Raw genomic sequence first — 17960 nt, 5'->3', positions numbered from 1 at the left:
GACGTAGGGAATGATGTTCACACATTTCTTTGGAACAAGTCAATAGCACCTAGATGTCCTCAGGAGATTGGTTCACATTTGTTGTACTATGTGAACCATTTTCTTACCAGTTAATTGTGTGGATGTCAAAATAGGACTATTAAACTCTCACTTATGTGCCAGTACAGTTTCCAATCCTATTTACATAGTAAATGAAATTGATCACAAACTTTTAGTCAATGGTCATTAGTATTTACCTTGTGATCAAGATTTTCGATTGATTGAAAAACAAAAGTATTTTTAAAATGTTTATGTTCCAGAACATTGGAATGAGATTATTGAGGTCGCTAGGAAGAAAAAGCATTGCACATTAGTTCACATGGGTGAAGATGACCCTTTTTTCACCAAAAAAACACTTCAAAGGAATATTACTTGCCACAAAATATTGGTTGATTAAACCAAAGTAGAGTGGTTCAGGATTCAGTGGCTACTATTTGTGGAAAAGCTGCCCTTTGATCTACTTTTTAAATATTCCAATGAAACAGGTGACACGTTGACTTTATTAAATGTGTCCAAAAGAACGGAATGCAACGAGTGAACTGAAGAAGAAAGATTACATTGTCTACTGGAATTCATTCCAACAGTTCATGATTTTTATAAGAACCTATAGCTTCTATAAATCTAAAATAGCATATAAAGGACAGTAACTATTTGTAAATGAGTATGTTGTATTCCATTCCTCATTGTACCTGTTTATTCCATTTGTTTCATGTATATTACATTACTTTCTTTTACAATGTCTATGTTTTCATACTCTGATTGCAAAGTACACAATCTGAGATACGTTTGAATCCAAAAGTAAATGTAAATCCTTTTGTGAAAGGGGCTATACAGCTAATGGACCAATGACTATCTGCTAAAACCCACGTTACGTTTAATACAAAAGTGGACTAACCTACATAAAAATCTGGAATTTCAAAGGCCAAGATGTAAGTTTGTTGTATAATCCACTTACGAGACCTGCAATACTGCTAAAAGCTGTAATGAACCATGACCAGGTAAAGAACAGGATATATTTGCTAAATCCGGTATCTTTCTACCTTGATCATCTGTTGGAGGAATATTTGGGGTTAGTCCACTATTGCTCTCAGTGCCTCATGTGCATCACATTGATTGCCAAACGCCACCAGTAGATGCTGCAAAGGTAGAGGCCAGACAATGTACTCACTTGCAGCCACACACTACTTTTGCCTAATACAGGCTATTGGTTCTGCATTAAGAAAAATAAAAAGACATTCAAAACATTGATCAGTATATTCTACCCAATTTCTTGTACCCAGGCATCAACTCAATCAAGAAACGCAAACAATGCACAGAACACCACCAATGATAGAGCATGTGGCCACCAGCTGCCTAGTGTCTGTCCAACAGGTTAACAGTATTTGTATTCCATCCACATGGTGGGTTGCATTTTCATTACTGCTCCACAGGTCATCCTAGGTTCTACATCTGTCTCAGTGTAACTGTTGCCGTTTCTGGGTATCTGAAATTGTAGTTAAAAAATTTTGCTAGTTTTTGCACATTTTTTAATCAATCATTCCCATCTTCAATTTTTGTTATGTAACTGCCTGCGTTCACCAGTTTTATATCAGTACTTCTTTACACACATTTATCAATCTCTGCTGTCATTGAAACCACATTACAAAATGAGAAAATAATTGGCAATTTATATGTTGTATTGACATTTCCCGTGTGTGAACAGTTATAAGTGCAAAGATCCTATTTGCCTCCATTTATGTCTACAAAACTACCTTAAAGATATTTTTTTGTCTTTGGCACACACAATGAAGATTCTTTAATGCTGCATATTCTGATTGAAAGTGGTGGCAGTGGCTTGACTCTTCTCAGTGTTAAATAGATTACTGTATCGTCCATGATACACTCACTCCCTCCCTCCCGCCCTTCCTTCCTTCCCCCCCCCCCCCCTTAGACTAACAGCTCACTTCGTTAATGAAGGTTATTATACTCACATCAGTTGTGCAACACAGTCCACTACTGTTGAATTTGAGCAATAACTTGAAATTATTTCCAACATCCTGCATAACACTCCCAACAGATCCAGCAATTTAATACAATCATTGTGTTAAACTCAACACCTTATTTTAGGATGTGTAGCTTCTCTATACAGTCTGTCAAAGGCTAGTTTTGTGCAAAGTATTTAACACATTACATTAAAATGTATTTTATACACTTAATAAAATTAACAACCTAGTACTTAGGCTGTCTCACCTAAACCAATGGAACAGTAGCAAAGTTAACTTTCCTATATTAATTTTGTCTGCATGCATTTTCTTCTTACATCCTGTAATTTTAAGAATGGTATGGGGAACAAAATTAACATTCTCAGCTTAATTAAAACAAAGGTGTCCCTTTTAATTTGCAGTTGAGTATTTGCTGCAGCCAAATCAAGTTTTTCCTGGTTTGTCAAGGATACTGCACTCTTGCTATCTGAACCTGTGCTAAATTCAACAAGAAATTTTTCCAAAATACTTCATACAAGCCATTTATTTGAAGACAGTGTGCACATGCCTAGTTCTCAATAATACACTAGAATCAGAACAAAAGCAAGACCATGTAGAAAGTAGGTTTATGTATTTCTTAATTTGTCACAAAGGTTTTCAAATACAAACTTATCCTCACTGATTATACACAATTTTGACACCGAGTGGCAACAGGTTAAAGAAAACAATATGTAGCAAACGATTTAAATACAGGTTTATTAGAAATTCAGTTCAGCAACCATTACAGTAAAAAAATTCAAAATTTAAGAAATTTAATACTTTGGCATAAAACATTTTTTGCAGTCAACTTTAAATTTGAGAACACTTTCCATCTATCAATATCCACCTCTCAAACGAAGTACCAAGTGAAGGGTGGATTCTTTTTGAATATTGTAGTCTGAAAGTGTGCGTCCATCTTCCAATTGTTTGCCTGCGAAGATAAGTCGCTGTTGATCTGGGGGGATGCCTTCCTTATCTTGGATCTTTGCTTTCACATTCTCTATGGTGTCAGAAGCTTCCACCTCCAGCGTAATGGTCTTGCCAGTAAGAGTCTTCACAAAAATCTGCATACCACCACGCAGCCTCAACACAAGGTGCAGAGTAGATTCCTTCTGAATGTTGTAGTCAGACAGGGTTCTTCCATCTTCCAGCTGCTTACCAGCAAAGATCAGACGCTGCTGGTCTGGAGGGATGCCTTCCTTATCTTGAATCTTTGCCTTCACATTTTCAATTGTGTCTGAAGCCTCCACTTCCAAAGTAATTGTTTTACCAGTCAGGGTCTTCACAAAAATCTGCATACCACCTCGTAGCCTCAGCACAAGATGCAGTGTGGATTCTTTCTGAATGTTGTAATCAGATAAAGTGCGACCATCTTCCAGTTGTTTTCCAGCAAAGATCAATCTCTGTTGGTCTGGTGGAATGCCTTCCTTATCCTGGATCTTCGCTTTCACATTCTCAATGGTGTCTGATGCTTCCACTTCCAATGTAATGGTTTTGCCCGTCAGGGTTTTAACAAAAATCTGCATGCCACCACGTAATCTCAGCACCAAATGCAGAGTAGATTCCTTCTGAATGTTGTAGTCAGACAGGGTACGCCCATCTTCCAGCTGCTTACCAGCAAAAATCAGACGTTGCTGGTCTGGTGGAATACCTTCTTTGTCCTGAATCTTTGCTTTCACATTTTCAATCGTGTCTGATGCTTCTACTTCAAGTGTAATGGTTTTACCAGTGAGAGTCTTCACAAAAATTTGCATACCACCACGCAGCCTCAGCACCAGATGCAGAGTAGATTCCTTCTGAATGTTGTAGTCAGACAGGGTTCGCCCATCTTCCAGCTGCTTACCAGCAAAGATCAGACGCTGCTGGTCTGGAGGGATGCCTTCCTTGTCTTGAATTTTTGCCTTCACATTTTCAATTGTGTCTGATGCCTCCACTTCCAAAGTAATTGTTTTACCAGTCAGGGTCTTCACAAAAATTTGCATACCTCCTCGTAACCTCAGCACCAGATGTAGTGTGGATTCTTTCTGTATATTGTAATCTGAAAGAGTTCTACCATCTTCTAGTTGCTTCCCAGCAAAGATAAGCCTCTGTTGGTCAGGTGGTATTCCTTCCTTATCCTGAATCTTTGCCTTAACATTCTCAATTGTATCTGAAGCTTCAACATCCAGAGTTATAGTCTTGCCTGTCAAGGTCTTAACAAAGATCTGCATACCTCCTCTGAGCCTCAGCACTAGATGTAGGGTAGATTCCTTTTGGATATTGTAGTCCGACAATGTTCTTCCATCTTCCAGCTGTTTGCCAGCAAAAATCAAACGCTGTTGGTCTGGTGGGATGCCCTCTTTATCTTGTATCTTTGCTTTAACATTTTCAATGGTGTCAGAAGCTTCTACCTCCAAAGTGATTGTCTTCCCAGTCAGTGTTTTTACAAAGATCTGCATTCCTCCCCTAAGCCTGAGAACAAGATGAAGTGTAGACTCTTTCTGAATGTTGTAATCAGACAATGTACGGCCGTCTTCAAGTTGTTTTCCAGCAAAAATCAGTCTCTGCTGGTCTGGTGGAATACCTTCTTTATCTTGAATCTTGGCCTTCACATTTTCGATTGTATCCGATGCCTCTACTTCCAGTGTGATGGTTTTACCAGTGAGAGTCTTCACAAAAATTTGCATACCACCACGAAGTCTTAGCACAAGATGCAGTGTGGATTCTTTCTGAATGTTGTAATCAGACAATGTGCGACCATCTTCAAGCTGCTTTCCTGCAAAGATCAATCTCTGTTGGTCTGGTGGAATGCCTTCCTTATCCTGGATCTTCGCTTTCACATTCTCAATGGTGTCTGATGCTTCCACTTCCAAGGTTATGGTTTTGCCTGTCAGGGTTTTAACAAAAATCTGCATGCCACCACGCAACCTAAGCACCAAATGCAGAGTAGATTCCTTCTGAATGTTGTAATCAGACAGGGTTCGCCCATCTTCCAACTGCTTACCAGCAAAGATCAGACGCTGCTGGTCTGGTGGAATACCTTCTTTGTCCTGTATCTTTGCCTTTACATTCTCAATAGTGTCTGAGGCTTCCACCTCCAGGGTAATGGTCTTTCCAGTGAGAGTCTTCACAAAAATCTGCATCCCTCCTCTAAGTCTGAGGACAAGATGAAGAGTGGATTCCTTCTGAATGTTGTAATCTGACAAGGTACGACCATCCTCCAATTGCTTTCCAGCAAATATCAGTCTCTGTTGATCAGGTGGGATTCCTTCTTTGTCTTGAATCTTTGCCTTTACATTCTCAATAGTGTCCGAGGCTTCAACTTCCAAGGTTATTGTCTTCCCTGTTAGAGTCTTCACAAAGATCTGCATACCACCTCTCAATCTCAGTACCAGATGCAATGTGGATTCTTTCTGGATATTGTAATCTGAAAGAGTTCTCCCATCTTCGAGTTGTTTTCCCGCAAAAATCAAACGTTGCTGATCAGGTGGGATACCTTCTTTATCCTGAATTTTTGCTTTTACATTTTCGATTGTATCAGATGCCTCTACTTCTAAAGTGATTGTTTTGCCAGTTAATGTTTTAACAAAGATCTGCATGCCACCTCTCAGTCTTAGTACTAAGTGAAGAGTGGATTCCTTCTGAATATTGTAATCAGACAGTGTGCGACCATCTTCCAGTTGCTTTCCAGCGAAGATCAGCCTCTGTTGGTCTGGTGGAATGCCCTCCTTATCTTGAATTTTTGCCTTGACGTTTTCAATAGTATCAGATGCTTCAACCTCCAATGTTATAGTCTTGCCAGTGAGCGTTTTGACGAAAATCTGCATGCCACCCCTCAGCCTAAGGACGAGATGTAGTGTGGACTCTTTTTGAATATTGTAGTCTGACAATGTTCGGCCATCTTCCAGCTGCTTTCCAGCAAAGATCAGCCTCTGTTGGTCTGGTGGAATGCCCTCCTTATCCTGAATCTTTGCTTTTACATTCTCAATTGTGTCCGATGCCTCCACTTCAAGAGTAATAGTCTTGCCAGTCAGCGTCTTCACGAAGATCTGCATGCCTCCTCGCAACCTCAGCACAAGATGCAGGGTCGACTCTGTAAGAAATTTAAAGGACAATCACTTGCAATGTTCAACCAAAGCAAAGCAATTAAGTTTACCATTTTACATCCCAATTCAGTTAGAATATTTAACATTCTTATACACTTCTCAGTGGCCGTACAAGGTTGGATTTAACTGCTTTACATCAGTTTGGGGGAAAGTAAATCAAAGATTGACATGCCACTGGCAAAGCACACACACTTCATGTGAAGTACATTTTGCTGCAGGCATTACAATCTACATATGCAACATTTGCTTGCATTTTTTAACTGCTTTATCGAATTTCCTTTAGGCAAGCAACCTGGGTACTTAAAAAGGCTGCATGGTCCTATAATAGGTTAATAACACCACTAACATCAATGCTTTTTCCAACACCTTTTGACCAAAATTTTGGCTTAAACTGCACTCTAGCTTTCAACAGCATCATTGTCATGATGAGCTTAAAACTACCAACTGAAGGGCCTAGCATTGTGTTACATTGTACAACTACAGCATTGAACCTACCAGACTGCCAAAGTGATGCATGCTTGGAAATAAGTTTAGCAGCCTGCAGCAGCTCTGGTCAGCATCAGGACTGCAGGTCTGGTTGTGCACAGAGCCAGCACCATATGCCATCTGCTGTTTGTATCTCCCTACAAGAATCCTTTGCTTTTGATAGCTAAAGCCTTGTCACCACCAAACCCCCCCCCCCCACCCACTAAGTATGCACCCCCTCTGGTCTTTCAGTTCATTTTTATCTCAGCTGTTCCATTTACAACTGACACTCTTAACACAAATAAGCCAAAAATACTAGCACTCGTTTTATTATATGTACATGTTCAACTGAGCTCCTTCATGCAGCTTGTACTCAGTACAACACAGCAACATTACTAGTTTTCTTTAGTGGCAATCATCTTTGAGGCAGGCTATAACACATAACTTTCTGCCCCAGGGTAGTGGCAAGCTGTTTGTTCGTCCTCTGCATATTCACAGTGTTATTAGTGGCACCCGATGTGTTTGGTATGTCTTCCTCACTACTAAACACACACACGAAGTCGCAATTCTGACCATAGGTCATTTTTGCTCAGTGCGCCGAACATGTTAAGGACTATTTGCTTTATAGGATGGTGACAGCTATTTTTATTTGTGCTGAGGTTGTTATTCTCCCCCATCTTGACTGCAAATCTGTTGGTTGGCAAACTAGCTACCATTCTTGCATGGTTTAGTTTACCAGAAGGCAGATCAGCTTCTGTCTTGTGTACAGGAGAAACACTCACCTCCACTTTAATGCCAACAGTTTGCACCACATTTAATATAAGAAAGTGGTCCCGAGTACATTAGTACTCACAGATTTCAGACTACTTGCAGCATTCAAGACCCATGTTCAAAGAGAACAGTTACAGCAAGAGGTACTGCAAATACTTAAGATACCACCCATGAAGGTTATCTTGTGAATATGCCAAGGTGGGCAAAGCGGACTGCCTTCCTGCCATACAGTACAGCAGCATGTTTGGGAGTAAGTTGCAGGGACCGACAGACCAGAATTAACAGCCTATGAGATTCAAGTTGTGTTATGGTCCATTAAAGATAATATAGCTCTTCATGTGCCCTGTGTGTGTAGAGTGAACTGTAAATATGGCAGCATTCGTACAGACCGAACTTTCAGTTGCCAAATTCTTTAACTGAGCGTTAAGTAACAAATTATAGCAACTTAAAATAGTTTTCTAGGGGATGTTCAGCTGTGGCAAATTTGGAATTCCATTATAAAGGAGGCAGAGATTTGAATAATTTTAACAGGCAAGAGGTAAACCATGGGACACCTTGACTATGAAGTGCAGCTAAAAATTGACACCAGCTCCTTCCACCTTCCGTTAGAAGTTCCAGTTGAATTGAGTTACATGGACACAGTGCAAATCACCTACTAGTGCCTGGCAGAGGGTTCAAATGACCTTCAATTATCTATTATTCCAATATCTTTATAGGATGCGGAAAGAACATACACCTCTGTCCGCATGAGCTCAGATCTCTTAATTTATTGTGGTAACAATAAAACAAAATATTTTTGCGTTCAGAGGAGAAAGTGAATGGAATTTTGTCAAAAGATTCCATCGCAACAAAAACCCCTTTTCTTAAAAGGTCTAGCCCTAATCCTAGACCATTTCAGTGACCCATTCTCCTGTATTTCACGACAGTATATGTGCTGGCCTTCTTTGAACTTCTTCAATTTACTCTGGCAGCCCTATCTGCTAAGGATCCCACACTGTGCAGTAGTATTTTAAAAGAGGACAGACAAGTGTAGTGTAGGCACTCTTTAGTAGATCCGTTAAGTTTTCGAAGTGTCCTGCCAATAAAATGAAGTCTTTGGTATTAATCTCTCAATTGCTGCTGATATTTCTTTTAATTCAAGCCACGTCTGGTCTACACTTATTAATTTGCCTGCAAGGAAAGCACCAAATGACTTGCCTACCTTTTGAGTAGGTATATTTTAGCTTATCTTTGGAGGATTTGGGTGAATCTTACTACAAGGAGCTGCCTATATTCAACTTTCCACACATGCATCACTTGGACCCCTACGGAAAGTTCTGGATACTACAATCTCAATAAATGGTAGTTTTACGTAGACATGCCACCACGAAAGACTAAACACACAAATATTTTTCTTGTGTTCTATTAACAGCACTGTATGTACACCATACAGGGGCAGTCAACCTGGCATTCCTGATGGCTATGTTTCATGAAGCAGTCTACCAACTGCCAAAATAACTGAGCTTGTCACGTAAGCAGTTTAAAGTTTGTTGCTAATTTTTGCAGAGGGCTGTTTCTCAAAAATGGTGGCAATTGCAAATAGTAAGGTTTCCAGGTTGCAGGGTACTGTGTTTCCATTACACACAAAACCAGCACACAATGTGAAATATCAGAAACTATAGTAAATATTCCGAATGGACGACGGGAAAAAAAAAAAAAAAAAAAAAAAATGTAAAAATGAAATCTAGCCAAATGTTTCATTTTCCATGTGTGGCTGGCAATGCTTCGAGCTATCTACAAACACTAGTGACACGAAGTATTAACTGAAGATATTCCGAATTATTCCTGTCACCCTTGCTCATTAGTATGGAATTTTAAACACTGATCATATGCATATCCTGACCAGTCTGGTCAATATGCAGACAATTTTGTGATTGGAGGGCATGGTGGAAAGTTACACTTAAAATCTAACATTTAGAATATTCATTTCTGCACGTTTTCAGCCCTCTGAACAGTAGATAGTAATAATTACTAATAACACTTTTCAGTGCATGAGAAAATTTCGTAATCCCTGTTTCAAATTTGACGTGAAGTGTCCATACAGCGCACCCTCTCCTTCATTACAATGGCCACACAAGACCGCTATACTGCCAACAATCTAGACACATAGGATTCTAGATAACAAGCTTTATAGAGCTTCCACAAAAATTCTGAAGATTATCTTTTGCCACAAGCACTATTTAGCTTGAGGCTGGTATTGCTGCCAACATTTATGATCTATGTAGTAAATGCCTGAACATTTAGATTGTTGAGCTGGAAAATCAATTTGAAAGAAGTTAACCGAGAGGACAGGTTTAGAAATCCTCACACCTTCCATACCCATCATTCATGAACACGTTTTTACAACAATTTATCACTGAGGGGATTGATATTACATCAAGATAGATTAAATTATTGCAAAGTTGAGATGCACTGTCCCCTTTTAAAGATTAGTAGGGGAAAAAAAAGGTACTTTTATAAGAAGGCTACAATGCAAGCTTGAACACAAAGAGCAATGAACATGAGAGCTCGAAAGAACTTTATTAAATTTTTTGGAATAACCTGAAGAAACTTGCATGATCAGATGACCCAAAGAGTCCAACACCTGTTCAGGTGCTCTGAGGAATTTTACTGCTCTATCAACTCCAGAATTCAACACAAAGGAAAGCCCATCTATACAATGGCAACATAGTAACAACATATCTACAAAGAAACTGCCATAAATGGTGTGCAGTGAAGAGAAGCTACATATATAGGAAATTCTTTAGTAGGCTTTCCTAGTCACAATCTGTGAGTAAATTACAATGGTAAGGTTGTAATTTACTGTCCACTATTGTGTCAAATGGCACTGGTATTATTAATGTTTGAAGAATTACTATACCAAAATTACATTTTAACCATATGAAGTATTCAGTTGGCTGTACTTTACATTTTAACACCTCTGAATCATTTTTGCAAATGCTGACTAACAACGGCATCAACACTCAAGAGAGTGAGCGAGTGTTCTAAATCATTTCATTTGCTCCTTGAAAATGAAGTAAATTCTTATGATATACACTATTTCTTTCAAATTTTACAATGACCCTGAAGTGCATTTGCATTGGGCAACATCCATTAAAGGCAACCAGAAATTAAACCAGTGTACAGTGAATGAATTGTGTATTACGAAGCCAGTGGCTATATGTGGTAATCCTAGCTTTATAACATATGCAACAAACTGAAAAGTTTCAATCAGAATTGAAGTTTTTTCTCCAACCAAAATCCCCAGATATGACTTAGTTCATTTGTACTCTCCAGAAGCTCATGAGAGAAAGCTGCCCAATTCCTCTGCCCTCCTTATAAGGTTTCTTAACAGAGAAAACAATGCTCTATTTCCTAACTGCCAGTTGAGCCAAATTGGTAACTACAAACCAATGTCGTCACCCATCAACTTATGTGGTTCCCATTTGTTGACTCCACTCAAATAACAAGAACCTTTTCAACTGAAGATAACACCAAGATATGAGTGCTGACAATGGGAAAACATACTGCTACCCTACTCTTTGTGTTAGTAGAGCACATAAAACCAGTTTAACAGTATTCTGTTGAACATCCAACTTAGGCCGATTTCCACTGTAAATATAAGTGTAAGTCCTGGAAAGTTCTAAACTGACTAATGTCAGACAAAGCTGGGCTTAGTTGCTATTGGACTCACTGAAATCTTGGTTGTGGTGTTAACACTGATCTTTAGTGCAGCATGAGCTCTTAAGATATGTTACAATCTGACAATTTGGTAGCAAGTTGGCAAAGCCATCCAATGTGAAAGTAGAACATTGGATTGTTAACAAACTAACCAGTCTACATCATGCTGAAAAATGCAAATGCAAAGGGGTTTCCAATACGCAACTTTTAACTGAAGGTCAGTGTGGAAGGGATGATTACATTGGTGAGTACACCAAGAACTGCAAATTATTAACATTCACAGTTCACAGTATCTTTGGATTAACCAAATCAATGCTCAGAACTCTTCACATTATGTCCTCTGTAGGATCCCTCTCAGGCACCAGTTTCTTTAGCTATAGCTTCAATTACCATTACACAAACCTGTGCCACTATGCAAGCCAAAACAATTAGTCATATGCGACCCACATCAAATATGTGTAAATTTCAGAAATTACTGCATTGGTTGTCAACTGCAAAACATAACCCAGCCACTTTTACACTTAAATCATTGCACTGTCTTCTGTATAACATTGTACAACACATCCAGAAACTTTACAAAACAGCATAACATTACTGGGATGCTTTTAACTTTCAAAAATTGTGGTTAAATTTTACTTACCACAGCAGCGGCGTGAAGTGCTGTTGGCAACGACAGTGGGGTGCCAGGTATAACGTTTATATAAAGGCAAACTATTTGTTATGAAATTTTCACTTTCCGAGAATAATTTGTAGGGTGAATAAAGGCACAAGAAGTTCCATCAACCATAGCGCAAGACCAGCACTAATTGTTTTCGTTCATGGCCGTTCGTTGCCAGTTATCAGCACGCTATGCCGCTGCTTCCGTAAAGTAAAATTTTACCCAGATTAAAGTTTCCGAGAGTACAGACAAAGATACTGAACAGCGTTCCACCACTACAGCGCTCTACATGACTAAGCAACGCGCAATACGAATCTCTTCAGTAATCTTTACTGACCGCACAACACGTACTTTGGACAACATCGCCTAACATTGCAAGCACGTACAGGTAATTTAAGCTTTCTACATTTCCGACATCGTTTCACCCAGATTTACAAAAAATTAATCTTGCAACGTAAATTCCGAGAAGCTATTTCACAAGACTGTCCAGTCATTTCCACGCATGAAGTACGTAAGTCAAGCGGAGAAAATACAAGCCAGACTGCGAAAATTTATATATACCCGCCACACCCATACAACCACTACTACTTAAAATTCAAGCAATATTCGAGTAAAAACTGGTTTAGAACACACCCAGCCCAACAGTTGAAGTGACAAATACCGATCTGCCTAAAAGTCTGAAAAGTAACGCGCACGCTGCAGATTACGCAAGACGGTAATAAAGAAAAAACACTAACACGAAACTTACCTTTCTGGATGTTGTAGTCTGACAATGTCCTGCCATCTTCCAGTTGTTTCCCAGCGAAAATCAATCTCTGCTGGTCAGGAGGAATCCCTTCTTTGTCTTGAATTTTGGCTTTCACATTTTCAATTGTATCAGAGGCTTCAACCTCCAATGTTATTGTTTTCCCAGTCAATGTTTTAACGAAGATCTGCATGTTTCTGGAAAAAGATATTAGTTCCGTTATGCCAAGATGGCGCATGTGACATTCGAAGAGCAAAGCGTTGAAAACCAGACTAACATATACTTCTAAACGCCTTAAAATATAAATTTTAACACATTCAAATAATGCACCACTAGCAACAGAATTTCCTACGCATCCTTAGCTTACCTGACAGTATTATAAGACTGCCTTCCGATAAGGAACTGCTCTCCCAATAACACTATCGAACGATCACAGCGAACTGCTCTTGCAGTGTAATGGCTGCTGAGCTGCTGTTCCTCCTTGTATAGGCGAGCAAGACGTCTCCCATTGGTCGAACCGTACTCACGTGACGCTTTCGTCCCTACTCTGCAATGACGTCAGTATCTCATACCAACATTGATATACAGATGTTCCTAACGCGGACTACAAGATTACCCTAACGTCTAACGTCACTCCGTACTTATTATGTTGGCAATGAAAATGACGAGGCGAATTGCGGTCAACTGTCAACGAACTAAATGCGTAGTAACAGACAGCACTTAACAGAAAATTATTCTGGAATATTCAGGTTATGCTACGGTGATTCGAAATTACGTTTTACTAATTTGATAAAAGTATGACACAACATACAGACATATTAGCCTCATCTTTACAGTAGCAGTTTACATAAAGCTCGTATTTCCTTGTCTCGAAGCAAAAAGGTACCCGTGCCACCAAATTACTAGTTATAATAGAGCACGCGTTGTGGTCCGAATAATCCAAATTATGCGCTGAAATTCATAGTTTAGTTTGTAATGACATTTAAATTTGGGAAATTTGTTCCAGAGTTAAATACTTCTCTTTTCTTTTATTCGTTCTTTGTCATTTGATTTGTGCTCTTAATCTAGGATTTTCCCATTTCCAATCTTTTTTGGCAATTGGTTTTCTGGGTAACCGTTAACAATCTGGTAACAGTGCAAACATCTGGCCAGATTCAACAAAGAGCAAATTTAATGTTGTCTTGTTTGCATGTTATATAGATAATTGTTTCATTTTTGTGAAGAAATGACGTTATTTTAATATCTGCAGAATGAATCGTTACTTTATAACATTAGTGATTCGGAAACATTAAATGTAGGCGAAATGTTAGATTTGTAATAAATTCAGTGCTTCCTCCGCTTTTTGTATTAATAAATATAACTTATATTTTTTGTAGTGTTTATTTATATAACGTACTTCCTTTAGCATGAAGAATAGACACAATTCTTCACAGTATTCGCTTTTTAGGCACACGTTTTCTAGCGTACTTACACTTCACAAGTTTCATACTCGCTGTTGACTGATAGCTACATGTTGTTGTTCCATGTCAAGTTTTATTTCAAGAAGAAAAATCATTTCCTCTTATTTCTTGACAAAAGGGGTACATTTTTTATCAATATTTACTGATCTTGTACTATGATACCATTTGCAATTGCCAGAAGTCCACAGTTTTAAGTTAATGCCGTTAGCAAATACACATTCATGTGTTCCTCATTCTCAATTACAACATAAATTTGTATGACGTGTCATTGACACATAGCTGTAGCAAATTTAGAAACTAATTCAAGCTTATACTATGAAGGCTTTCACGACCGGATGTCATAGTTGTTTTGAATCGTCGTGGTTCCTAGTTTCTTCGACCATGGTCATACAGCCCCTAAGATTCAACAACAACTAATTCAAAGCATAATAGGTACAGCTTTCAGGTTAGGTTAGATACACAGGGAAGCTTACAGCTATTCGCGCAAACCTCGGCGAGGTGGCTGATGAGAGCGACTGTAAATGGGAAATGCCTGTATTGCTAAAGTCGGACAATTATATGCGGTATAAGTCTAATCCGCACCGTTACAACACAGTAGTTGGATAGCTTCTTGTTCGCAGAACATGAATGACGTGAAGATAAATTGTTCACGAAATATTTTCGTATCTGCCAGAAGTTAATTGTTTGGCACCATTATTCTTGCAACTTTTTTATAAATATACACATCGCAGACAACTATTCCGCAGTAGTATCGGGTAAGAATAAGGGTAAACATATTCAATAAAACACAGACAGGTCTGAACATACTACTATACTACTTACTCCTCGCGGAAAAGCTGGACGTAGATATCCCTTTGTAACAGTAACCTTTTCATGTGAAATTTTGAGTACCAGTGCTGATCTGATTTCACAAAAAAAATTTGTAATCCATACGTTATCCCCGGATATTTCAATAATCTATTTGAAATTCGGAAGACTGACAAATACAGTGCCAATATAAACAATACGTTTTCAAACGTACATCAATTAAGCATAGTAACCAAGAAAAAATCGAGCGGTATTACACAGTGTTTATCAGCCCTTGTCTTGCATTATCTGACTGAACTACAGTATTACGCTGCGATGAGGAAAGATGGGCATAAGTTAGTTGTATAGCCAGTCTCCACGTGAAAGAGGGTGACCCCATCTACATTCATACTCCCCAAGATACGTGGTGGAAGTCATTTTGTGTACCATTGTCAATTCCCCATTTTCCTGTTCCAGTCGCGTATGGTTCGCGGGAAGAATGATTGCTGGTAAGTCTCCGTGTGGGCTCCAATCTCTCTTATCTTCACGGTCTTTTCGCCTGATATACGTGGCAGGAAGCAAAATATTGGTCGACTCTTGTAGGGATGTACGCTCTCGGAACTTATAATAGCAGAATATACCGTGGTGCTTACACCTCTCTTGCAGCGTCTGCCACCGCAGTTGGCTGAGCATCTCCGTGACGCTTTACCACTTACTACATGAATCTGTAACGAACCGTGCTGCTCTTCTTTGGATCTTATCGATTTCCTCTATCAACCCTATATGATCCAGATCCCAGACTGACGAACAATATTACTTCCGCGCTACTTATTTTCGACTTTTATTTTGCGAGATATTCGGCCAGTTATGATGGTATATTCTCGTTGTCAGTCTTGCTTTAAATTATCTACCGTGTAAAAACGTCTGAACATAGCATCCTGCCTCACTATATATTGCTCAGCTAAGTTTCAATGCCTGAAATGCGTATGCTACGTTTTTGCGATTTCACACTTCCACCTAGCACACAGGAAAGCAGATACGTTTTGGTCACGCGCGGGAACTGCAAATAGCACCGAGGGCAATGCACGAAAGCACATCAGCTCTCTCATAAAACATTAAAAGTGTTCCAAAAATTTTCGTTGCATTTTGTGATTGATAATTGTACAGAATATTTAGTATCCTAATAAGACATTGTTTTCAAATTCTCGTCAGAAGCAATAAGTGTGTGATAAAAGATGTAGACGAGAATTGAGTATGGCTTCGTCCTGTGTCTGCTGGTTAAGGTCTGAATGCCATGTCCAGCACACACAAAAAAAAAAATCCTTCTGCAGCAGACTGAACCCAAATGTAATGAATTATAAGGTCATCTTCATAGGTCTGTAAAAATGTTTCATAAGTTTATTGCTCTTTAAAATCAATGCTGTTGCAAGTGTACACTCCATTTCACGATAATTTTGTACTTGCTGTTAACCTCCAACAGATCTGTCACTTCGAGCCGCGGTCTTCTCGTGCAATTCTTTGTTCTCCACAATGCTTAGGTTTCACAGCCATAAAGCAGCACATAATAGATTTATTTAGCATTCGATACTTTTGACAATCGCAGATACACAGCTCTGGTAAATTTATGTCAAAAAATATAAACAACCGATAAAGCAAACACAACAAAAAAGCACCAACGAAGATCTTCCCCCACTTAATCTGCAGTGTAGAGTTTAGTGCTTTATCTTTTTAAGTTACCTACTAATCATTCTGTTGTATACATAATTATAAGGATATAATTTCAAATCGATAACTTCAAAAATATGTCATATCCATAATCATTTCAATGATACTTACCTTTTAAGTGTCAAAGTAATAATACCTGCAACAAATTATTGAGTGGGTAATCTTCATTTCTCTAGGATACAATAAGTTTTTGTATTACTTATAACATTTAATTCCGGCGGCATAACATGTCTAGTAACTGCCAACTCATTTATATCAAAAATTGAAATTTTGAGTCTTGTTCCCCCTCCCTCCCCATCCCCCCCTGGATAAGTTTCTGCGGACGCCCATGAGTTTGAGAGTAACAGAGATATTCACAAGTACAACATTGAAAATAAAAATTATCTGCATTAGTTTTTAACGAATAATCATAGTTTTGGCACAGAAAGGGGTGAAATACGCAGCTATGAAGCTCCACGAAAATAAAATGTGTCGGGTAACAGAAGTGTTTTCAAATCAAATTAAAAATGTTTCTCCTTAACAACTCCTTTATCGTAGAGGAATTCTTGAAACAGAAATAATGAGTCATTTTTAAAGCAAAGACCTGTAAATGTCCAGCAAGCAGCCATATAAAGATTTTTTAGATGTATTCATGTTTAGGTGTGTTCTGTTGACACGGTCCATATAGTGTTTTCTATCGTGAATACGATTTACGGAACAATTAACTAACCCTGAAGAATAATTCAGTTTGAGAAATTTACTGTTTCTTCCTTATCAAAGACAGTGATTTTCTTACTGACAATCGTGTACTTTCCCTAAGAGAATATCTCCTTTTTCTAGTTCTTTCTTGTCTTGCAAGTAAGGTAGTAATCAATACGAAAACTTATATTAAAGTGGATTGCTTTTCAAATTTTTTTTTGAGAATTTCGTTATTGTGTACGTACCGTGTATATATATTTTTTAAAGTTAGTGACAAGTGTATGGAAACTTGATTGACTTACATTCAAGTTGTCTGGACGTAGCTTTCTAAAAGATCCACCCCATGAACTTCTTCTTAAAGGAGTAAAATCGGTTTACAATATGGTCGGAATACAGTGTAAGGATTGCTTAATTCATCTTTACCGTTCTACCTCCAAACTGAACTCATTGTTTACAAAACGTGTCATATTAGTATATCATTACAGCGAGTGCTGGCAAATACCCGCCGAATAAAAATAATTTCAGTGCTGCTTTGGGCTCCCAGATGTAACCCCTGCAGCTCTGCCAATCTTCGCAGTTGACTACAATTGCTTGCTGTGCACAAGTCAAGCAGCGCTTCTGACGAAAATCTGGAGGCTAGGTGCGCTTGTGAGCTTTACCGTCAACGCGACTAAACTTCTTGAGAGACACGCGGAGCAACGACGTAGAAAGACACGGAACTGTCACTATATCTTACCACGAAAGTAACGTGTAAATAGGAATCGCAGGCTTCCTAGAAGAACTTCTCCGTTCACGTCTTACAAATCAAGCTCGTCTCTTGGAACCCCTGTCTCTTGTAACACTCGTGCA

At 38.7% G+C, this 17960-nt stretch overlaps 1 protein-coding gene across 3 annotated transcripts; it reads right to left on the bottom strand.

Annotated features, from left to right (window-relative positions):
* Positions 1-2732: 2732 nt before the first annotated feature.
* LOC126198694 (polyubiquitin-A) lies at positions 2733-12957 on the bottom strand. 3 transcript variants are annotated; one of them, XM_049935191.1, is made up of 4 exons: positions 12830-12957; positions 12466-12659; positions 3818-6111; positions 2733-3133 (listed from the first exon to the last, which is right to left on the bottom strand). In XM_049935191.1, exons 2-4 carry the CDS (start codon positions 12653-12655, stop codon positions 2876-2878), a joined length of 2742 nt encoding a protein of 913 aa, XP_049791148.1. In that variant the 5' UTR covers positions 12656-12659; positions 12830-12957; the 3' UTR covers positions 2733-2875. The 3 variants fall into 3 exon arrangements, with proteins under 3 accessions (XP_049791148.1, XP_049791147.1, XP_049791146.1); XM_049935190.1 differs by having other exon boundaries at positions 2733-5113; positions 5342-6111; XM_049935189.1 differs by having other exon boundaries at positions 2733-6111.
* Positions 12958-17960: the final 5003 nt, after the last annotated feature.

The sequence above is a fragment of the Schistocerca nitens genome, chromosome 8 (assembly GCF_023898315.1).
Source record: "Schistocerca nitens isolate TAMUIC-IGC-003100 chromosome 8, iqSchNite1.1, whole genome shotgun sequence".
Lineage (NCBI taxonomy): Eukaryota > Metazoa > Arthropoda > Insecta > Orthoptera > Acrididae > Schistocerca > Schistocerca nitens.
The sequence above is the reverse complement of the archived record's forward strand: the minus strand, read 5'-3'. Positions and strand labels throughout refer to the sequence as shown.